The 24976-nt window shown below is 38.4% G+C and overlaps 1 protein-coding gene and 1 long non-coding RNA gene across 2 annotated transcripts in view; one reads left to right on the top strand and one right to left on the bottom strand.

The window, feature by feature from the left end:
- Window positions 1-14088, bottom strand: part of GKAP1 (G kinase anchoring protein 1) — a 44513-nt gene extending 30425 nt beyond the window's left edge. The window contains exons 1-2 of the mRNA XM_074198968.1: window positions 14001-14088; window positions 799-1058 (exon numbers count right to left, since the gene is read on the bottom strand). Of these exons, the coding sequence (XP_074055069.1) occupies window positions 799-1014 (216 nt within the window). The 5' untranslated portion in view covers window positions 1015-1058; window positions 14001-14088. The remainder of the gene's footprint in view (window positions 1-798; window positions 1059-14000) is intronic.
- Window positions 14089-14365: 277 nt separating this feature from the next.
- Window positions 14366-24976, top strand: part of LOC141495393 (uncharacterized) — a 36022-nt gene continuing 25411 nt past the window's right edge. Inside the window, exon 1 of the long non-coding RNA XR_012470756.1 lies at window positions 14366-14588. This is a non-coding gene — a long non-coding RNA (uncharacterized LOC141495393). The remainder of the gene's footprint in view (window positions 14589-24976) is intronic.

The raw sequence follows: 24976 nt of genomic DNA, 5'->3' as shown, positions 1-24976 counted from the left end.
ATGAGTTATCCAACATTTCTGAATCTCATTTTTTTCATCTATAAATCAGAAATGACTGCCATAATACTACAGGTATATAACTGTACATTCTATTCTTTATATTCCAACTTTAGAAGTAACAACCATGCACTTGATAGTAAAATGCACCCAAAAGGTCTAAATGAGGGCCAGAAAATGTTAGAAATTTTTTTCTTTAAATACTCTGAGGAAAAAATATTTTAAACAGGGAAAAGAAAAAGTAGCTGTGGTGGAAAATATCACTCTTTTTTTTAAAAAAATTCTTTTTAAGATCACTCTTAAAGACTCAAAAATAAAGAAATGCAAAAAATAACAAAAGAAATAATGGTGATTTTATTAGTTTTTCTAAAACAAAACCATAAAGGATCTTCTTAAGTGCTATTTGTTTATAACTCCTTCCATTTATTTTGGGGAGGAAGGAAGTGCAGGTTATTGAGACTTGTCATTGGGAGTATAGAGAACTGCCAATGAGAAAATTCCCTCTACTAAAGCAGATTGGCAACTATTCTCAAACTATTCTCAAGTCCTAGAAACTTGCCTGAAGAAACCTGAAATTTGCTCAGGGTTGCAAAAGTCAGTAAGTAAGGCCAAAGGAGGAACTTGAACCAGATCTTCTAAAGGTAAGAGGCTATTTTTCTCAAATGAAAAAAATCTATTTTAAATGTTTGTTATATAATACATACAGAAAATTTCTGGAAAAAACTGTCAAGTCCTCCTTAATAAGAAAAAGTATATTCAGACAAAACAAAAACCCCTCAAATCAGTGAACTTTCACGCTACCTCATTTGCTTCACTCTGTTGCTGTTCCTTTTTTTTCCTTCTTTTTTCTTTCTTCTTTTCATTTGTGGTTGGTTTGCTCCCCAAAGTTTGAGACTTTCCAGGATTCCGACCTCTGCCCTTTCCAGGCTCAGAATCAGAACCACTGCCACTATCCACTTGCAAGAGGGCAAAACGAGAAGCAGTGGTGGGAACAGAACTGATCACAGCTGAAGCCATTGTAAAGAGGACTCTCTTAAGAAAAGTCTATTGGAGAATAATTCCTGAAAATGCAAGATAAATAAAAGCAATCAATGAAATATGTCTTCAAAAAAGTCTGTTTTTTCTTTCCATAAGTTTAGGAAATCCAGCAACAAGATAAACACACACAAACACACACACACACACACACACACACACACACACACACACAGATCTGTTCATAAATTATGTATTTTTAAGAAATAAGTGACTAAAATAAGGAATCAATGAAACAACAACATAATCAAAAATCCAAACACCTACTGAAATTATAGACTATGGAAGGATTATTACCATAGTAATACTTAAGTAGGTACTTAATTGAGTTAAAGTAAAAATATTTTTCAAAACATATTCCTCCCTAAATTCCTAAAAAATAAGATGAACCTCCTTTCTGCTATAACTACTTATAGGACATGTAAAAGTTATTATCCATTTCTAGAATGAAAAAAGGCCTGCAAATTTTGAGAATTTTATAGTCATTTATCTTATAATACTGTAATCAGGAAGATGACTGATAGAACTATTTTTTCCTCAATGGACAAACACAAACACATTTGTGTGGCTATATCTGTGTGTAAATGAAAACGCTGAGTGTGGAGGGTGGGGAAAGAATTTGCATAAGGGTAAAAGAAAATGTATATCAGGTTTGGCTCTGGTATATCCCTTCTTCTATAATCCTTCTCCCCAATTTCTATCTTAGTCATAGTTATTTTCAAGTACTTGAAGAATTGTGATATGGAAGAGTAAAATTAGACTTTCTCTGCGTGAGCCTAAGGGACAGAAGATGATTTTTTACTTCTCTCTGTGATGTTTAAAATTTTCATTATTGACTTAGGTAAATGAGTAGATGGCATATTTACCCAATCTGTAGATGACATAATCTGGAAAGGACAGCTAAAACAGTACATGGTCATCAAGAACCAAAAAGATCTTAATAGGCTAGAACACTGGGCTGAATCTAAGTGTTCAAAAAAAAAAAAGAATTAAGAGTGAAAGAGGTATGGCTATAGAGCAGCTTGCCTATGAAGTAAAGAGTATTTATTTTAGGGAACTGAGTTCAAGATGAGGCAACAGTAGGATATGGCAACATTTAATAGAGCAAGTATAATCAAACTTCATCAATATGTGGTACCTATAACAGGAAGTGATTCTATTGTGTTCTGTACCAGTAAGTTAATTTCAGTAAATGCTCTGCTTAATCAGTTGAAATTTTACATGGAACTTTAAGGATAATAAAGCACCTTACATAGGTTATCTCATTTGATCCTCACAATTATGGCTATCAATCCCATTTTTTTTTTAGGATTTTGCAAGGTAAATGTGGTTAAGTGGCTTGCCCAAGGCCACACAACTAGGTAATTATTAAGTGTCTGAGGCCAGATTTGAACTCAGGTACTTCTGACTCCTGGGAAGGTGCTCTATCCACTGTGCCACCTAGCCGCCTCCTATCAATCCCATTTTACAAATAAGGACACTGAGATACAACAAATTAAGTAACTTCCTCTGGGTCACATGGCCATTAAGTCTAAATCAGGATTTGAAACGCAGCCTTCTTAATCCCAAGAGTCTAACCTTCTATGAATTTTGCCAGCTAGCTCCAAGCCCTGGTTCAAAACGGATATCAATAATCTAGATGAGGACAATCAGGATGTCGTATTAGAAGTGGCTGAAGGAAATAAGACACATCCATATGCACACATAAGTATAAAAACTTATGTAATGCATAAAAATGCAAAGCAACTTATTGAGGAGACACTAGAAATTAAGATGATCAAGAGGATCATGTAAGAATTTCAACTGAAGTTTGAAAGGAAAAAAATTCTAAATGATAGGGAAAAAGCTTATGAAGAACAGATGTACAAAGGTATGATGATAGAATACCAGTCATTTATGTGAGAAAGAGTAAACAGGTCAGTTTCCCTGGAATGAAGCATATGTGAAGGGGAATGATATATGATATGGCTAAAAGTCAGATAGGAGTCAGGTGAAAGACTTTAAATGCCAAACAGAGCAGCTTATATTTTATCCTAGTGGTTATCAGGAAATCTATGGAATTTAACAAGTAGGGGAGTCACACAGTCCTGTATTTTAGGAGTATCACTTTGATGTGGAGGATTAACTAGAAAACAAGGGATTAGGGGCAGGAGACTAATTTTGAGGGTTATTCTAATAGGTGAAGGTGATTGAAGAGTTGAACTAGGGTAATGGTTAGCTGAGTGGAAAAAAAGGAAAGAAATGTAAGATGTGGAGATAAAATCAACAAGATTTGGCATATGTATTAAGGGAAAATAAGTATCTGAGAATCACTGTGAATCTAAGGGTGCTGGTGACCTTACTGGAAACATGGAAGTTAGAAAGAGCGGGGTTGTGGAGGGTGGGAATGGTATAGAGAGATAGAGCAGGAAATGAGTTCTATAAAGGATGTATTGAGTTTGATATAGAAGTAAAAGTAATTTGTTCATCTTCTCTCTAGAGGGAAAGGGCAGGCAAATTTAGGCCTGAATTAAGAAAAAACTCTGAGAAAGGTCCAAGGTTGGATCTCTTATTTACAATACAATACAATTGTATTAGGTCATTTCAGACCCTTTCTTTTTTCTGTAGGGAGACAACATTAAGAATCTTTAAAATTCTTATTTTAATAAGAATAAGAATTTCATCCTAAATTACCTGTCTCTAAAGTCAATCTACACAAATTTATTCATTAATCTTGCTAAAAATGAGAGTGATCAGAAACAACCTTAAGCCAAAATAAAAACAATTCAATTTTAGCTGGAGAAAGATCAAAGTAAGGACAGGACAACTGCCTTGTTCAGATATGTCCTGCCAAACAGATATGTCTTGTTTTCTTTACTATAGAGAACATCTTTGGACTGGAAAGGATAAAACCAGAGTGATTAACAGGCAACTGAAACCTAAGATAAGGAAATTAACTGGCACTGCTAACTGTCTTCAATGAATTCAAGTTACTAGATCTAGAAAACTTCATTTGGATATAGTTCTGAACAGGTACATGTGACTTAAATGTTGCTGATCTTTGAAAGGTACCATAAGATTGCAGAAACATGCTGTTTCAGTTTTCAAAAGGCAAAGACAATGCAATCTTCAAACTCCTGGACCATTAAACTGGACCTTCTGGAAAAATATTAGGATATATTAAAGAGATTATGAGCATTTTTAGAAAAAGAATCAGTGATCCTTAAAAGAAAAACAGGTTCATCTATTTAACTTTTCATTGAAACAATTAAAAAGAGTTAAAACTGTGACCTGGGTTTATTCTACGACAATAAAATAGACTCAGAATTTTGAATGAATAGATCCAAAGATAAATTAATGGGCCACTACAACCTAGAGGAAAATCTTGGATGATAATCCCTAGGGGTTCTTGGCTATTGGTTTGCCTTTTTCTTGGTGACAAGTTTACCAAAGTGGCAGTAAAATGTAAATGGCACAAATTTAGCTAAAACAGATACAAGTGAGGATTCAAGATGGACCATCTATTCAGAACAAGGCCAAATATAGAAAAATGAAATTTAACAGTGTTAAATTCTTCCCCTTGATTTAAAAAAAATTCAATTGCACAAATATAGGAGAGAATACATGGCTAGAAAATTGCTCATGTGAAAAAGATTTGGATATTTTAACTATGCGCAAATCAGTGTTTTTCAAGAAAGCTAATGGACTCTTTGGGTAGAATGAGAAAAGCATAGACTATGAAAAAAGAAGGCTATGATTAAAATTACCACTACCTCTTCAACACTGACCAGTTAGTTCAAGCAAGAAGATCTGGAGTATTTTATTCAGTTCAGTGGGCCATATTTTATTAAAAAAAAACACAGATTAGAGTACATGATAAACGGCTCTTAAAAACCAATGCTTAATGCTCAACTGAAAAAAAAAATGTTTTAACTGAAAGAGTAAAGACTTAAGGGGAGATCACTTGTGGGGCAGGCAAAACAGTCTAGGAAAGTTAGGGAAGAGGAGGTGGTGACATGAGCAGAGAAGTAGAGTCACTACTATACTCAAACACATCCTCCTGACACACTTGAAAGAAAAAAGCCTAGGACCTGAATCCCAGTGTGGAAAACAGCAAAGCCCCCAGATCATTTGTCATGCTTTCATCCCAAAACTCAGAGAAATAGTCTCCATGGAGAAGTGGTCTGACAACTACTTCTTAGGTACTGCAGCATAAGCTAAGAAAGATACAAAAAAGGAAATTCTTACAACCAAAGTACTTGGCACTGGTAAATGGCTCAGTATCAGAAAATGAGATGATTTTTATCACTGGAAATGATATTGAAATTGATACACTACCATCTGCTTTACATTATAAGGATCAAGGACCTTTTCATCTCATTTATAGGTGAACCTTCTATATGAGATGTTACCCCCATTACAAAGTAAAGTCTTTGAGAACAGAGACTATCCTAAAAGAATAATCTCAGTGCTTAAGATATGTAAATGCTCTTTCTTTCATTTATTACAATGGCAGTGGTCAAGTATCTGATAGGTTCTAATTTAGATAAGGAGCAGATTTATTTTGCTTGGTCCTAAAATATAGAACAAGGAACAACTTAGTCAGCCAGTAAATATTTACTAAGCTGCTACTATTTTTCCAGGCATGGGGCTAAATGCTGGGACAAAGTGGGCATATTACCAAGGAGCATATTTGGGCTCAAAATAAAAGTAAAAATTTCTGGTAATTATAAATATCTATCTCAGGATATACTAGAATCTCCAAATTTCAAACAGAAATGAGTAAAAATCATAATAAACAAAAGTAGCATGTTTGGAATACATATTTTATGAGGTGTTGAAGGTAGAGAAGAAGATAGGCTTGGATAACATACATGAGTAAAAAGATCACTGACAGATTATTGAGTCATCAGAGCTCAATGTGAAAAAAGCATTTTTGACAATTCTGGGTTTTCTTGAGAATATACCATGACCGGTGGTCCAAAAAAAAGGGAAGGTCGAGAAACAAAAAGAAAATTTCAAACATTCTATTCCAAATTAAAATGAAACTGGAAAATAAAAATATCATAAAAGATATTAATATGTAATTTTCTAAGTCAATATGAAGCCCACAAGGATTCTCACATATGGTTTAGGGGCCTCCATTTCTATTTGAGTTTGACACCATTAGTTTAATTCATTATATCCAAGGAAATACTTGAGTAGAAGATAAGACTACTACCTAGGAATGTTGAGAAAATTCCAAAAACTGTTAACAAGTTAATTTAGATGATCTCCAAGAACCCTTCTGGGTCTATTCACTGGATAGAGCTTTTGCATTAATTGAATAGCATTCTGGCTATAGAAGAGAAGTATACTATCCCTCTTTAGGGTAATAATTTTATCTCTAAGAAGACAATAAGAAAGAATATATACACACACATTAAAAAAAAAAAGATTGGATTTGACATTTTAAGTATCCTAAAGTCAAATTTTGCTCCTGAAACTATTTTTTTTTGACTAGACATGCCATAATTTCTACAAGCTTGAGTTTCCTCATCTCTATGATGGTTATACCTATTATACCTTACACCTACATAAAACACCTGCAAATCTTTAAAACCTAAAAATGCTTTATTGTCAGCTTTTATTATATCAGAAATAGGTGAATCTACCACCTGTCTCAAAATTAGGCACAAAATATCTAATATTGAAGAGGGACAGAAACTAGATTTATAATTTCATTCAAATGGGGAGCTTCTGAGAGCATAAACTCCTCCCACAACTCAGATTAAAAGACTACCCATCAAGTGTCAGAGGCAGATCTTGAACTCAGGTCTTCCTTGGTTTTGAGGCTAGCTCTTTGTCTACCAAACCACAGAATCTCTTTCTGTAACATACCAAAATTAATATGACCAAATTTAACAAACATTTCCCAGTTCTTAACTTGGAAAAAACTAAGTAACATTCTGTATTCAGTAGGGTACTTAATTGATCAGCTTGGAGGAAGGAAGGTAATGAATGTTTAAGTTAAATGATCCTAGCTCATCCATCAAGATAAGCTTTTACTTGAAATCAGATGTCCAATTGAAAAATTACTTTCTTTTGTGACTGAAGCAATTTCTGGTAACAGCCACCCATAAAATTGTTTAGGCAAAAATGATCTCTTTCATGAAGAGGACTCTGTCTCAAAAGAGAGCTTGAAAAAATTCCAAGGTCCTAGCTGAAGAAACTAATGGCTTTTAAATGTAAGAATCTTTGTAGCCAGTCCCTGAACCCATGTGATCCTCTTTATATGCCATATGCTCCATGACTCCTCATGAATAGAGACTTGACAGTAGGTTTGTGTCTTTAGCTTAGAATACAATTCTCAAATATTAAGTCCCTATTGATGCTTGGGTCTAAAGACAAAGTTAGGCTCCTAAACTTTTAGCAGAATATCTAATTTGTCTTTTGTATATTAAAAGTAAACTTTTATCAGTCTTAAAAGTAAATCAAGAGCTGAAAATATAATTCAACTCTGAATTTCTCTAGGAGAAGAAAGAGGGGAGTGGAGTATGGGGAAAGAAGAGAGGAAAGAGATGGAGAGGAAGGAGCAGAGCAGGAGAAATGCCTGTGATGAACAAATTTACTTCATTTTCCAAAGAGTTTCTAAGTCCTTTCCCTTTATTATGTTGGATAATCAGAAAAAACATACCCAGCTTACCTTTTTTTTGGGCAAGATTCTATACTATGCTCCACTTTGAAAAAAAAAAATTGGTTATAAGCATTGCTGATTTAAACAGCAATGTCCTTCTCTAGAAAAGAACCCATACAATAAATTTCAACATTAGCTCAATGATAGGGGGAAAAAAAATTTCTTCAGATTATCTATTATCAGAACATGAGAATGAGGTGTATGTTTCCCATCTCTTCCTTCTCTCCTGAGATGTCAAGAAATTAAAAGATAAATTCTTGCTCAACTTTTGTGACACATTACATATACCTACCTGGTAAATAATAACTACTTATATACTCTTTTTGACTAGTTTATATTCTTTTTAAAATGTCCGATTTAATATATTTCATTTTATAAATATACTCTTGAGAACAAGATACAAGTTCTAAATATACAGAGGAAATAAAATATTGAAGCAACTGCCCAAAGCACTTATCAACAAGTGTGTCATCTGAAGATTTTTGAAGATTAAGACTTCCAACTGATAATAAACAAAATTGTATATGTGGACATAGACATGTTATATTAAATTTCTAAAGATATGAAAATAGTTTCATATAAGATTATACCATCAGAATGCATGCTTGGACAAATACTCTACCAACCTGGAAAGGTACTGATAGACAACATTTGTCCAAGTATCAACCTAAGTTCAAACAATTTTGTTTCTAGAATTTGGCCATCAGGTGATGAAATTTTTCGGCTACAGCAATACACAAAAATAGTCTATGAAAGTATAGGATGGTTGAGATATTTCTTAATGAAAAGAATATAAACATTGGTGAAATAATGAATCACTTAGGGATAGCTTAAAAGAAAACTGGTAAATGTTTAATAAAAGAAATAAAACTGCAACAGGACATAGAGAACGTTCATTAAGTCAATATGTGGCAGGCATCCTGATATATGGTTTAGTGGCTCCCATTTCTATTGAAGTTTGACACCACCATTCTAAAGTGAATATCATTGATGGTAATTATCATTTAATCTTATCACTGAAACAAGAAATTCAAGGATTGGTAATTTGGGTGAGGGTGGTATCACATTCATGTATTTTATCTTCAGCTTTGAAGTTTTGCAATGTGGAAAAAAAGTCTAATCTTGCTTTTCAATTAAAATATGCTTCATATACATTCATTCTGCTCTATGTTTAACAAGTAGATGACTTGTTTAGAAACTAATTAAAATCTGTAAATCCTATTGGTACTTCAAGAACTATAAACTGAAAACACTTTTAATTGTGGTCATTGTGCTAAATTTTATTAATTCTAAAATTATTCATTATTTAAAATGGTTTGCAAATTTCACAACTCAATTTCAGAGTTGTTTGGTCCAAAGCATTTCCTCAGAGTCACTGTTGGAAATAATTTATTTCTAAGTCTTAGAATAAATGACTTGAAGAAAGAAAGCCAAGACATGAATGAATATAATAGGCAACTGAAGAATTAAATCATGGTTACGTTTCTGGAAAGACTTCAGACATAGCTATCTCCCCAAAAATTATTTGGTTGGCAAAGAAGTAGTCATTGAACAAACAGCAGGAACAAATTCTGCCAAGATTACATCTATTGCTCTTTGAAAAGCTCAGGGACCTTTGTGCAGAAGGGAAAGGTATAGCTATACCTAACTACAGGTATAGCTATACATACCATCTGAAGTTAGCAGGAAAAGTCTGGATTTTTCTGAATATAAAAGTAACCGAATAGCTAAAGGAAAAAAAAATTAAGAAAATATGGCTTAAGTAGCCACTGGAAACTATAAAGGAGGTGGTAAGCATTGGCCACCGACAATCAACAAGATGAATATCAATTTATACAGGAAAGACATCTGTATGGGTCAATGGGGTGAACAGTTACCTACTTTACATCTCTTTATGGCAGAAAGCTCTTTAAAGTTGGGAGAAGAGGGTGAACATGAGATGGATAAAGAAGTATAGAACAGGTAATTTTCTGCTCAGGATCCTTTGAAGATGCCAGTGAGTTGTCCAGAAGTTATATTAATCAATATGGTTCAATAATTTGAAACCACAACCAATAGAACAAGGTCTATCAAAGGAATCAATTTACAATAAATCTTCCTCTGATGAAAACAAAAGAATGAAGCATATATTAATCTTATGAGAAAATGGATCTTGGGAGAAGATCTGAAAAGAGCAAGTATAGAAAAATGTTAGTGGTTCAGTATAACGCATGTACAACTGATATCTATCAAATGTTAAGTGTTTATGATGTAGACCAAACAGGAATAGAAACTAGGGATACAAAGAAAAAAAAATATAACAGTCCAATTGTACAAGAAACTTACTTTCTATTGGGAAGATCCAAGAACAAAAAAAAATTAAATCCAAAATGATTTTTCTTCCTCAAAGTAACTTAGAATTTAGTCTTAACAATGAACAATTCTGAAAGGTAGAGGTGAAAAAGGAGTACGTTCTAAGAATGGGGACAACTTGTTCAAATGCAGAGAGGTGAGGGGAAGGAATGCTGAATTCTGGGACTAGCTAGTAGTAGGCTAGAACACAGAGTACATTAAGGGGAGAAATGTGAGATAAGGCTGGTATAAGAGAAAGATCAAGCAAGCAGATGGAAAGGGAAAAGAAAAGAATTAAAAACTGACAACTTTTAGAGATATCAATAAAATGTTAAAACAAACAAGAAACTAGAGAGGGCTATAAATAACACAGCAATTTATATACAAGGCTGCAACAAGCACACAGCTGAGTACCAGTCCTCTATTTCTACAGAGCACATCACTGAATGTCACTTGACTACCCCATATTAAAAAGTTGTCAAAGTCATAATGTTAGGCAATTCTTGCCCCTTAGCAAATCCTAAAATTATAGCAATTACTTTTAGCTATAGAAACTAAAGTAAGCAAGTCATAGAATTAGTAATCCTTAAATTCTTGTTTAACTTTTTGGAATATGTTTTATTAATAATTTATTTTCAAGATTGCTATGACAAAGGGGCTTTGTGAATTTTGAAGTGCTATAAAAATGAGTTCTTAATTGACTTAAAGATGTTGGATTAGTTTAGATGTTGGCAAAATTGCAAAAGAAAGCTAGCAATTTTCTCTATGGGTGATATTTTTAGTTTATATTTTTATGGCCAAATTCTTTTATCTCTGAAGAAGTTCTATCCTGATGCCTCATTGCAATGTCAAAGGTAAAGCCTCAAATGTTGGAAAGACCTGGAAAAGACTTGCTGGAGAAAAGTCATCAAGTAATAATTTTTAACATTGCTGGAGATGGCACTAAGTTGTTTTTTTTTTAAAAAGAATCCATTTCTACAAGAAATAAAATGAGAGAGAAGATCACTGGAAAACTAAAATTAAAAGTTTGTTTCTGAAGAAGAGTTAAAAAACTGTACTTTTTTGTTTTCTTTTTAGGTTTTTGAAAGCCAAATAGGATTAAGTGGCTTGCCAAGGCCACACAGCTAGGTAATTAAGTGCCTGAGGCTGGATTTGAACTCAGGTACTCCTGACTCCAGGGCCTGTGCTCTATCCACTGTGCCACCTAGCTGCCCCCCAAAATGTACATTCTATGCAGAAATAGGAAACTACAGGTATAGCTATGCCTACCATCAGAAGCAATTAATATAGTGGATAATTTTCCTGAACCATTTTTCCAATCCTTTTTTTTCTTTCAAGAGGTAGTTACAATTAATAAGGTAAGGGACAGTTTCAGAAATGAAGATGATATAAAAAATAAATTTATGACATAAAAATAAATTTTTCAAGTGTTTAAAGGAAAAAATTTAGTTGACTCCAAGAAAAATGAACATTTAAAAAAGACCCCATTACAATCAGTATGAAATAAACTCTGAAGGTACTTATATAGATCTTTAAATCTGGCTCCCAATGACCCTTGTCCAGTCTTATTTCATCCTCTTCCTAGCTTCACACTTTACAGGGAGAGGTTATCCAAATTCATCAGTCCCCTGCCTTAGCATCTTAGTTCAAAATTTCCCAAACCTGGAATGCACTTTCCTCATCAACACCTTTCAAAATTACTCATTTCCTTCAGGAATGTTCAGATGACAACTTCTGAGCATTTCCTCACCTCCTTTGGACCACATTTGTATACATATCCATCCCACCACATATCCGTAAAACAAGTTCTTTGCTGGAGGAACTATTCCTTTTTCCCCTTTGAAATCATCTTTCAGGTTTAGCAGTTCCTTGCAAATAGAAGGAGCTTAATAAAGAGTTTTGGGGTCTTTACAGTTTCTGTAATCTTTCTTAGGTATCAAAATCACTCAGGATTGAGATTAATAAGAGGAGGTAGAAATGTAAGGGAAATTGAATTTCCTATTAATTCAGGATTAAATGTTTTAATGACTCCAGTGCTTTCTATCAAGTAATATATCAGTTGTCAAAAAATTTGGCTATTTTTAAGGATGTTTACTTTTAGAAGGATATAACTTTTGGAATGGTATTAAATACTGAATTTTTTTTTTTTAAATCCAGTCTCTAAAGATGCCTAAAAATCTTCTGGGAAAAGAAAAATGTCTTTATCTGAGTCCAACTCAATCAACTGTGGGAGGTTAAACCGCATCATCGGGGGGAAAAAGAGAGACAGAGAGAGAGAGAGACAGAGAGAAATAGAGATAGTGATAGAGAGAGAGAAATAAGAGAAACAGAGAGAAATAGAGAAACAGAGAGAAATAAGAGAGAAACAGAGAGAAATAGAGAAACAGAGAGAAATAAAGACAGAAAGAGAGAAATAGAGAGAGAAATAGAAATACTGAGAGAAATATAGAAATAGAGAGAGATAGAGAAATATAGAAATAGAGAGAGAAATAGAGAAAGAGAGACAGAGATAGAGAGAAATAGAGAAATAGAGAGAGAAACAGTGAAGTAGAGAGAGAAATAGAGATAGAGAAGTAGAGAAATAGAGAGATAGAGAAACAGAAATAGAGAAATAGAGAGAAATAGAGATAAAGAAATAGAGAGAGAGAAATAGAGAAATAGAGAGAGAAATAGAGGTAGAGAAACAGAGAAAGATAGAGAAATAGAGAAAGAGAGAGATAGAGAGAGAAACAGAGAGAGAAATAGAGAAGTAGAGAGAAATAGAGAAAGAGAGAAATAGAGAAAGAGAAAGAGAGAGAGAAATAGAGAAATAGAAAGAGAGAGAGAAATAGAGAAAGAGATAGAGAAATAGAGAAAGAGAGAGAAATAGAGAAATAGAGAGAGAAATAGAGGTAGAGAAATAGAGAGATAGAGAAAGAGATAGAGAAAGAGAGAGAAATAGAGAAATAGATAAATAGAGAAATAGAGAAGTAGAGAGAAAGAGAGAGAGAAATAGAGAAATAGAAAGAGATAGAGAAATAGAGAGAGAAATAGAGAGATAGAGAAATAAAGAGAGAGAAATAGAGAGATAGAGAAAGAGAAATAGAGAAATAGAGAGAAAGAGATAGAGAAATAGAGAAAGAGATAGAGAAAGAGAGAGAGAAATAGAGAAATACAGAAAGAGACAGAAATAGAGAAAGAGAGACAGGAAGATAGAAATAGAGAAATAGAGATAGAGAAATGGAAAGAGAGAAATAGAGAGAGAGAGAAATAGAGAGAGAGGAAATAGAGAAGCAGAGAGAAGTAGAGAGGGAGAGCGCGAGTGAGTACCTCATTGGCGAACAAAAGCCAACTTCTCCCCGGCCGCGGCGTTAACAGGTGCCCGAACCTTACCAGCCACGAGCCAAACCAAGGCGGGCGCCTGGCCGAGCCGGGCTGCAGTCCGGCATCCAGGGGGATCCGGGATCTGGAGAGGAAGGAGGGATGAGCCGGGGCCGGCGGGCACTCGCTCCCGCGGGCCGGCCGCGGCGGGGGAGGCACCTGCAGGGGCCGCGGCGCCGCTCCCGAGCCTCCGCGCATCTGCGGGCCCGGGAAGCCCAGGAGGCGGCCCCGCGGGGCAGCGGCGCCCCGGGAGGGGAACGCGGGGCAGCAGCCCGGGCGGGGGCCCCGCCGCGGCATCTGGAGAAGCGGGGGCTCGTGCGGCACGTAAAGGGGGGGCGGCGGGGCGGCCCCCGACGCGGCCGGCTGCACCTGGGCAGGGCGGCCCTGCCCCTGCCCGGCTCCCCAGGACCCCTTCGGCCGCCCCTGTCCTCCCAGGGCGGGCCGGCCGCTCACCTCCCCGTGCCCGCGGCCGGGCTCGGGCCTCGCCTCCGCCCCCGGGCGCTGCCCCGGGCGCCCTTCGCCCCAGGCCGAGGGCAAGGTGGCGGGGCCCGAGGGGAGCCGGGTCCTTCCCGGCCCGGCCGCCGGACTCGGGCCGGGGTGGGGGGGGGTTCCCGGAACTCACCGCGTCCCCCTCCGCGGCTTCCCCGGGGTCTGCGTCCCCCCCGCTTCCTCGGCGAGCTGGCCGCGGCCGCGGCGGTTCCTCGGGCCGGCCGCGCTGGGCGTTGGGTCTCCGGCTCCTCCGCCAACTGGGAGGGGAAGGGGGCGGGGGCGCGGGCGCGGGCGCGGGGGCGTCTGGAGAGCGCGCGGAGCCCGGCGGCGGCGGAGCGGGCGGGGGAGGGGCGCGAGCCGCGGGCGGGGGGCGGGGCCGGGGGCGCGGCCCTGGCTGGCTCCGCGCGCGCCGCGGCCGGGGGAAGGGGCCGGTGTGTAACGGGGCCGGGCGGGGGAGGGGCCGCGTCGGGGCCGGAGGGAGCCGGGGGGCGCGGGGCGGAGCGGGGGAGGGGCCGCGCGCCCCGGCGGTCCGTTTCGAGGTTTGTTTATGTTCTCGGCTGGTTGCTGCGGCGGCGCGTGGGCAGAGGTTCTCTAGTGACGTGAGCGGCTGGAGTTGGGGGAGAAAACCAGAACCACCTGCTGGAGAAGGGGAGCTACGGGGGCCGGGCGGGATCCAAATAGCTCGCGGAGACGGCGTCGCCGCCTGCGGGCCCGGAGGGAAGTGAGTCCCGGAGGGGCGCCCGGGGCCCGGCGGGGCCCCCGTCAGCCCGCTTTCCCCGCGGCCCGCCTGTTGGGGAAGGAGCCCGGGCCGGGCCACAGGAGGGGCTGGGGGGCCGGAGGAGGGGCTGGGGGGCCGGCAGGGGCTCGGGGGGCCGGCAGGGCCTCCGACGGCCCGCGCTCGAGGCACGTGGACGAGGGGTGCCGCTTGCCCCGGGCGCCCTGTGACCCGGCCGGCCCAGGCGAGCCAGGTGCGGGGCAGCCCGAGGGGCCTAACCGTGACCCCGGGCCCGCGCCGCGGGACCCTGGGCCAGGCCTTGAACCGCGCTGCCCTTTGTGGAGGAATCCATATTTGTATTGTTTTTTAGAAAAGACGCAGCCCAGCACGTGCCCGGCCCTCGGCGGGCCCTCTCTGCCCTTCCATTCCCCGCCCTTGGCCACCCCTCATCCGCCCTCTCAGCCGGGGCACCTCGGCGGGAAGCACGAGGAAGCTGGCAGGCCTGGTGCGCCGCGCCTGGCCCGGGAGGCCCCCGAGCTTTACCACCCGCCTGCCCTGAGCTCCTTTTTGTGCCTTCTCTGTGGGGAGCTTCTCCTTCACGCCTTCCTCCCTCTTGCCGACTCTTATTCTCCATCCTAACTTTTGTTTCTCCGGTGGGATCCAGAAAATGAGAAGCAGGTAGAAGGGATGTGTTCCTCCGTTAAACTAGTTGCAAAAAAACAAAACAAAAACCCAAATCCTTTCCTATCCTTTTTTTTTTCCTTTTTATTTATTTAAGGCAAACACAGCTAGGTCATGATTAAATGTCTGAGGCCCGATTTGAACGCAGGTACTCCTGACGCCAGGGCCGCTGTGCCACCTAGCCACCCCCTTTTCCTAGTCTTTTACAAAGTGTGAGTAGCTAGGTAGGCCGAAGGCTACCTGCTGGCTCTACTACTTAAGCTGCTGGAAAGACCCCCCCCCCACTCCCCAAACAGTGGACCTGTCCACTGACATGCTTTGGGGGAATAGGGAGAGGAAGAGAGCAGAAGAAGAAAAGCATGCTCTAATGTGGACCTATTACTGTACCCTGAAGCTGTGCCTACTGTTTCCACCCACCTGTGTATTCCTGGGAGAGGGTACCTTATTTGTGGGGAGGGCTGATGTTTTGTCCTTATTTTCCTTTTCCATCTTAGAAATATCTTGGCTTTGAGCTAAATGATTATTAAAAAGTAATCTCACTAATGGGGTCTTCTGAACTATAGTTTGAGGAGCAAAGACCCAGAGTACCTGAGAACACTGGAGGTAGTCATTCCTCTTTCACCCCAGCTGACCCACCACCTGGCCCCAATAGGTCTATCAACACATACCACACTTACAACAAACATCACAACAAACATTACACAGGTTCTGGGCCCTGGAGATCCAAAGGCAGAATTAACATTCCTAGTCTTCAAGGAGTTTACATTTTATTGGGTGAATCACCATATGTATATGTATATATTTATACTTAGATATACACATTAATATGTACCCACATGTATGCCCACTCACACATGAACACACATAAATCATGTGTACGTGTATGTACATATATATACAAGTGCATACACATATAGTAAATACAAAGTCATTTGAAGGGAGGTAACAAGTGTCTGAGCCCATACTATGTTTTAATCAACAGGGATACAAAGACAGAAATGAAGCTTCTTGCCCTCAAGGTACTTAGCCATTATGGAAGATGGCATACATTTTAAATTATGTTCAAAATGCATTCAGTGTCATGTGGAGGGAAGGTAATTAGTAGTTGGTGAAATCATAAAGGACTTCATGAAGAAAGTGGTACTTCAGTTGAATTTTGAGGGGAAAGGAAGGATTCTGTTTTGGTTTTTTGGGTTTTTTTGAAAGGCAGTGGGGTTAAGTGACTTGCCTAAGGTCACACAGCAAACTTAAGTGTCTGAGATCACATTTGAACTCAGGTCCTCCTCACTCCAGGGTCCAGTGCTCTATCCACTGTGCCACCCAACTGCCAGAAAGGAAGGATTCTAAGAGGCAGAAATGAGGGACTACATTGTAGGCAAGGAGGACAGCCAGTGCAAAGTCAACAACATAGGCCCTGGGGTTTCAGCTGTGAGAAACAGCAAGGCCAGTTTGACCACAAATGAAAATGTAGAACGAGGCTGGAGAAAGTAGGTTGAAGCCAAGTTCTGAAGGGCTTTAAATGCCAGAGGAGTTTACATTTGAACCTACATGTAATAAATGGTACCACTGTATATCAAGTAGAGAATGATATGGTCAGGCATGTGCTTTAGTATTTTTGGCCACTGTGAGAGAGGACTGGAGGCAAGAGACCATTAGGATGCCATTTCAACAGTCCAGAACAAAGGTAATGGGTACCCTTGATTTCTGAAGAGAGGAGACAGATGGGAGACACTTGACTACTGACTGATTAAATATACAGAGTAAAGGAAATGATCAAATGTGTAGAGACTTTTGAGGCTGCAAACCTAGGTGATTGGACTTTCTAGAAATAAGGAAGTTTGGAAAAGGGTGGGGGCATTTAGAGGAAAATATGAATTAGGTCTTGGATTGGAGCTGCCTGCAGGACATGTGGTTAGAAATGGCCAATATTTGTAATATAGGATTTACAGTAAGGAAAGATGTAAGGTCAGATGTAAAGTTATCTGTAAATATGATTATTTAACCTATTTTCTACAACTCTACTAATCTATGTCTGAACACATTCCTCTACCCAAATAGTGGCTCCCATTTTATGCAGGATATAAACCAACTCCTTAGGCGGGCATTTGAGGCTTTCCATAGTTTACAATCTTTCCAGCTTCATTTTACACTATCCCGTTCAACTAAATTGGACTTGCTTTCAGGATTGTGAGGATCAAATGAAACAAATGTAAAAATGTTTTACATAGCTTAATATGCAATATAAAAAGTAGTTTCCATCATTGTTAATAATGCCTTTTATCCTGCCCCCCCCCCCCCCCCCCCCCCGCCACATACCTGGACAAACTTCTGCAAATGTTCAGGTGGAAATTTTTCCTTTTCCATCAAGGCCTGGTTTTCTGTGTTAACTGATTTTTCACCATCTTCCTATCAAAAATTTCCTGACTTTTATCCTATACTTTCAGGGTGATTTTAGGGGATTAGAAATAATCTGATAGTAAATTTGAATTTAGGTGTTACTGAGCAATAATGGTTTATTGTAGTTTCCAAGATTATGAAAAGGATTTTAATTGGGGCTTTTTTTTTTCAAATATCTGAACCAACTTTGAGCCTTTTCAGTATAGACAGCTACCACCTCTCCCTAACAAAAATATGTAGGTAAAATAGGACAAAATTACATTAGAAGAGGTAGACAGCTTCATCCTTAAACTTAATATTCTTATTCCATTACTTAATATTCTTATTCCATTGCCACCATCTCTAGACAGTGATTTTAGTTCTGCCATGTCAGATAGAGATGATTAAAAACCCAAGCTGGAGATCCAAATACAAGTAAATGTGGGTTGATCAGAAACCTTGGTTATAAAATAGAAAACAACTAAGACGGCCAGAAGGCTAGATAGTGGTATACAAATATAATTTTAAATCTGATTTCTCTTCTGGACCACTAATAGCACCTACCTCCCAAGTATTTGGGCGGAGGGAGAAGCAAAGGACATAATATTTGTAAAATGCTTACCACAATGCCTAGCAATTAGAGATGTACTGTAGAAATGCTAAATAAAAGAGCTATGTAAATGTTAGCTATCATTAGTATTAAACAGAAATTTGGGCAACTAACAAAAAGAGATGAAGCATTAAGATTGTACTTTCCATGTACTTCCCAGGCCACCAGAAACTAATAACAATATTAAACATTTAAATTAAAAAAAAATCATTGTTGTAAGCAGTAACTTATTCATTATTCAGTTTTTTTGCACATGCAACTGCAAATTTATCTGGACCCAGGTACTCCTGACTCCAGGGCTGGTGCTTTATCCACTGCGCCACCTAGCTACCTGAGTTCATCTTATAGCATAATAATATTCCATCACAATCATATGCTGCACTCAGTCAGCCATTCCCCAATGGATGGGCATCCTGCCAGTTCTTTGCCACCACAAAGCTGCTGTGGATATTTTAGAAGAGAGAGGTTCTTTTTCTTTTTTTCCTAATCATCTTTGAAAATAGATTTACTCATGATATTATTGGATCAGAGGGTATACTGAGTTTATAACACATTGGGCATAATCCAGATCATTCTTCAAAATCATTGGATCAGTTCACAATTCCACCAACAATGAATTAGTATCCCAGTTTTTCCACATGCCTGCTAATGTGTCACTTTTCAGTCTTTTAGCCTATCAGGTATAAAATGATATCTCAATGTTTTTAATTTGCATTTCTTTAATCGGTAATTTAGAGCATTTTTTACTTTATGACTATGCTTTGTTTTGATTTTTCATCCTTTGACCATGAATCAATTAGGAAATGACTCATATTTCACAAAGTTCTTTATATATTTTAGATTTGAGACCTTTATCTGATAAACTGTCTATAAAGTTTTTTTTCCAATTTTCTGCTTTCCTTCTGATTTTGGCTTCATTTGCTTTATTTGTAATGTAACCAAAATTATCCATTTTACATCTAAATTGCTGTCATTTATTTGCCTATTCATAAGTCCAGTAAGTAATATGTTCCATATTCATCTAATTTTCTTGTAACATTTTAAGTGTGTGTGTGTGTGTGTGTGTGTGTGTGTGTATGTGTGTGTGTATACACACATAGGTCATGCATCAATTTTGATATAATCTTGGTAAATGGTGTAAGATATTGGTCTATATTCGATTTCTACCATATTGCTTTCCAGTTTTTCCCAACAATTTTTATCAAATAATGAATTCTTATCCTCAAAGTCTTAAAATTAAAATTCTCATCCCTTAAATCTTAGTATTTTTAAAGTATTTTTAATTTTTTTTATTTTTGCAAGCCAGTGAGGTGAAGTGGCCTGCCCAAGGCCACACAACTAGGTAATTATTAAGTGTCTGAGGCCGGATTGAACTCGGGTCCTCCTGACTCCAGGGCCGGTGCTCTATCCACTGCACCACCTAGCTGCCCCTAAAGTATTTTTAATTCAGGAAACTTTGATGTGTGATTTTTAGCAGTCTAATCTAAACCATTCAATTTTATTTTTAAAATATATTTCCTATATGTTACACATAATAATTTTTCCAAGTATATTCCAGGGATCCCACCCTTTAAAAAACATTTAAAAAATATATAGGAAAAGCAGATCATAACCAACTAATTCTTCAGATATACAAAATGAGTCAAATGGAGGATTTTATATTTTATCCTAAAAAAAAGGAAAGCCCATGGAGCTTTCTGAGCAGTGGAGTGATATGGTTTAAGAATATTAATTCAGTAGCTATATAGAGAGGATGAATTGGAAAGGAGAGACTTGGAGACAGAGACACCAATCAGGAAGCTATTGGAATATTCCCCTCAAGGAGGGAGTAGCCTGACTTTACTGTCAATTAAGTTCCTGTTACAGGGTCCATTCTTAGGGAACATAGCCTGAGAAGCAAATGGATAGGTCAAAGGACCAGTTTTAAAACACTCTTCCATATGTGATAGCCCCAGTGAGGAGGATATTGATCACCACTCTGTCCAATAGGCAAAGATTGATTGACATTATTTCAATGCTGTGGAAAAATTATGTAGATTTTATGTGTATTTGTCCTAAACAAAAAGTCCATTTAAAATTCAATTTTGGGGCAGCTAGGTGATGCAGTGGATAGAGCACCGGCCCTGGAGTCAGGAGGACCCGAGTTCAAATGTGACCTCAGACACTTAATAATTATCTAGCTATGTGACTGTGGGCAAATCACTTAACACCATTGTCTTGTGAAAACTAAAAAAAAAAAAAAAATCCAGCCTTTAAAAAAAGAATAAACAGTCTAAGTCTCAGAACACTGTAGTTTAGGAATTATCCTATCCTTATCCTCTTGGAGCTTAAAGCTTTATAGGGGAAAGACACACTATAGAAACAGATGGCTAGTTAAAGTGGAATAATGGAGAGAATATTGGACTGGGGAGTCAGGATAACTGAGGTCAAATCTTGCTTCGCACATTTATTAGCTTAGTGATCCTAGTCACAAGTATTTCACCTGTCCAAGTCAAGTTTCTTGGTTATTATTGAGGACCAAATGAGATAATAGATATAGAGACCTTTGCCAATCTTGGACTTCTCTCTATGTTTGCCATTAGTTTTCATAACTCTTTGAACATGTACAAGCAGTGCCTAGGCATAGGTTACAGGTATAAATCTGATTTCAAGATTAAGTGTATTTTTAGCATGATAGCCATTTTGAGACAAACACATGACATTGCTATTAAGATTTCTAGCAATCTTGTTATATGCATTCAGCCAACATGTTTTACTATGACATTAAATTTATTAATACAGTTTCACACTAAGGCTGACTCACTGCCTTGTGATTGATAGAGGGATAGGGAGAGAAAAGTATTTCTTAAGTGTCTACTTTGGGGCAGGTAACTCTGCTAAGCTCTACAAAGTTGTGGTAAGAGTTGTGATTGAGCATAAGTTGAAATGCCCCCATCATCAAAATCTTTGTGCATGTTCCCTTGATCCCATTCCTTCCCATCTCCTCCAGCAATTGACCTATTATCCTTCCCACTTTGCTTTCTATAAAGCTTATCTCCTATCTCCCTTAAAAAAAAAAAAGACAGTTCATTTGATTATACCATACCTATGGCTATCATCCAATACTTATTGTCCCATTTTTGGTGAAATTTGAGAAAACCCTTTGCAATTGGAACTTCCATGTACTCAGCTCCCTTGAGTCGGACTTCTAGTCTCATTTGATTGAACTTTCTCTCCCCAGAACTAACAGCCTTTTCTCACTCCTCATCCTTCATGATATCTCTAACTTTTAATACTATCACTCACTCTTGCTCCAAGCTAGAATCATTTTTTTTTTCATAACAAGGCTGCCTTCTGGTTCTATTCCTTCTCCTACTTTCCTGGATCCTAATATCCACCCTCTTCCTTTCCTCTTCTCTTTCATCCCCTCCCCTTCTTTCCTCTTTTTTTTCTCCTTCATCCTCTCTTTTTCTGCCTCTATATTCACTCCTTAAGTGATGTCATTTGCTTTCATGGGTTCGTCATCTTTGAAGATGATTTCTCAGATAAAAATCCAATGCTAATCTGTCCCCTGACCTTGTCTCACATCACCAACCACCCGTTGGACATTTTGAACTTGCAAAGACATCCTTTGACATCTCAATTTAACATGTCCAAAAGAAAAGTCATGTTTCTTGTCAATCCATATATATCCAATCTGTTGCTAAGTTCTGTTTGTAACCTCTCTCCCTCCCATTCATATTCTTTTCTTTACTCACAGTCACCACTCTGATGCTGGGTCTCATGACCCCATGCCTCAACTATTGCTAGTTGAACTCCCTGCTACAATTTCTCCCTATCTTACACATCTTACACACTCTGCAGCTATTAAAGTGATTTTTTTTAAAAAGGAATCTTCCTAAACACAAATCTACGTTAGCCCCCTTTTTCAGTAAGTTCCAGAGACTCCTTGTTAATTCTAGGATCATATTTAAAATTTTCTTTGACTTTTAAAAGTCTTTCACAACCTGGCCCCTTCCTACTTTTTTGCAGTCTTTTTATACTTGACTCCATGAATTCTATGATCCAGTGACACTGGTCTCCTTACTGCCCCTCACCTAAGACACTCTGATTTTTCACTGTCTCCCATACTTAGCAGGCTCTCCCTCCTTCCCTATGCTTCCTAGTTTCCTTCAAGACTCAGTTAAAATCCCACTTTTAATTGAAATTTTTTCAAATTACATGAAATAATATTTTTTCAACATTCATCCATCTACAGATTTATGAGTTCCACATTTTTCTACCACCTTCCCTTCCCTCCCAAAGTTGTACAATTCTGGGGTTTTTTTTTGTTTTTGTTTTTAGTTTTTTCAAGGCAATGGGGTTAAGTGACTTACCCAAGGCCACACAGCTAGGTAATTATTAAGTGTCTGAGGTCAAATTTGAACTCAGGTACTCCTGACTCCAGGACTGGTGCTCTATCCACTGCACCACCTAGCCGCTCCTACAATTCTGTTTTAATATATTTTCATATTAGTCATGTTGTAAAAGGAATTAGAACTAAGGGGAAAGAAAAAAATTGAGAAAGGAAAACTAAAAAAGTAAATGTAATATGTATTCAGATTCCATGGTTTTCTTCTCTGGATAAGGATGGCATGGCCTGTATCAGGTCTCCCAGGTTGTCCTTGATCTCCAACTGCTGAGGGGAGCTGCGTCTGTCATAGTTGATCATTTCACAGTGTTGTTAATGTATACAATGTTCTCTTGGTTCCACTCACTGCACTCAGCATCATTTCATATAATTCTTTTTTATGGTTCTCTAAAGTCCAAACTCATGGTTTCTTATAGAATAGTACTCCAAAACATTAATCTATCAATTTGTTCAGCCATTCCCCAGTTGATGGTATCCCCTCAATTTCCAGTTCTCTGTCACTACAAAAAGAGCTGCTATGAATATTTTTAAACGTGAGGCTTTATGATTTCTTTGGGATATAGGTCTGTTATTGGAATTGCTGGGTCAAGGGGTATGATCAGTTTTATTGCTCTTTGGGCATAGTTCCAGATTGCTCTCCAGAATGATTGGTTCAGTTCACAACTCCACTAGTAGTACATTACTGTCCCAATTTTCCCACATCTAAAAATCACATCTTTTTGCATAGGTTCTTCTCAATGTCCCTCACTGATAGGACCTCTTCTGAAATAGCTTCCCATTTATTTATACTGTTTTTAATCTTACATGTATAAAATTTTTTGTATGTTGTCTCTCCCACTAGAATATTATGAGCTCCTTAAGAGTAGGGACCATGTTTTTTTTACATTCTCTGTTAACCCCAGGGCCTAGCACAGTGCCTACCATATTTGTTAATTTATCATCGACTTCATGAATATTTAATGTATTAAAATATTTTACAATTTGCACTCATTTTTAAGAATGTGTTTTAAAGTATTCAGAATGCTTCCTTCATAGTAACTCAGTGATAATATGTATATGTATATATATATATATATATATACACACACACACACACACACACACATATATGCTATCATGTCAAGTTGCTATGTTATAGGGATTGTAAATATCAGTGACAGCTTTTGTTCCCTCTGAGTTTCACAGTGTCGCAGACTTTTTATCTAGTCTGACTAGCTTCTTTAGCATATCATTTTTTTTAGGTTTTTTTTTTTTTGCAAGGCAAATGGGGTTAAGTGGCTTGCCCAAGGCCACACAGCTAGGTAATTAAATGTCTGAGACCGGATTTGAACCCAGGTACTCCTGACTCCAAAGCCAATGCTTTATCCACTGCACCACCTAGCCGCCCCAGCATATCATCTTAATTTATGCTTTAATATTTGAATTCTGGGTGAATTACATAGGTTGTTGAGTTATGATGGCAGCACACTGAGCATCAGGAAGTTAATTTTCAAAAAAAATCAAATAAGTGGATATTCTGTGCTTTTTGTATATACCTTAGACCAGCAACTCTTGGGGTGTGGTGTGAGGACTCCTGGAGGTCCCTGAGATTTTTTTTAGGGCATCCAGCAGGTCAAAACTATTTTTGTTATAATACTAAGACATTTTAATTTCTAGTATGGTAAACATCAGTAAACAATCCACATCAACAAAAGCTCTCTGGTGTTCTCAGTAATTTTAAAGCTCTATGGTGTCGTCCTCAGTAGTCTTAAATATTTAAGATTCCTGAAACCAAAATGCTAAAATGAACTGAATTGAATCAAAAAAGCAGAAAGTAGTATACTTGTGGAGATAGGAATAGAGACTGGACCTCTGATATCATAAGAAATCCATTCCACCTATGGAGGTCAACATCATCTCAGAAGCTTTAAGTTTTAATTGTCTGGTCCTAAAATACTGAAAGTTAAGTGACTTGCCATGATACCTGGCCAACATATAGCAAAGGAAGGACTCAAATCCATGTTTTCTGAACTTGGGGGGTCAGATTTCTGCCCACTGAATCACATGACCTTGCACCATGATTGTAATGTTTTGTTTTGTTTTTTTCCAAGACAATGGGGTTAAGTGGCTTGCCCAAGGCCACACAGCTAGGTAATTATTAAGTGTCTGAGGCTGGATATGAACTCAGGTACTCCTGACTCCAGGGCTGGTGCTCCCTCCACCACTGTGCCACCTAGCTGCCCCAACTGTAATGTTTTAAAAAGTGAAATCTGAAGTTATTGAATTATGAGGGAAGAATTATATCCTTATTAGATTAATATAACATGAAAATAGGGAACTTGCTGGAAAGCATAATCC

This window comes from Macrotis lagotis, chromosome 8 (genome assembly GCF_037893015.1).
Source record: "Macrotis lagotis isolate mMagLag1 chromosome 8, bilby.v1.9.chrom.fasta, whole genome shotgun sequence".
NCBI classification, from domain to species: domain Eukaryota; kingdom Metazoa; phylum Chordata; class Mammalia; order Peramelemorphia; family Peramelidae; genus Macrotis; species Macrotis lagotis.
This window is presented reverse-complemented; position numbering and strand designations above follow the sequence as displayed.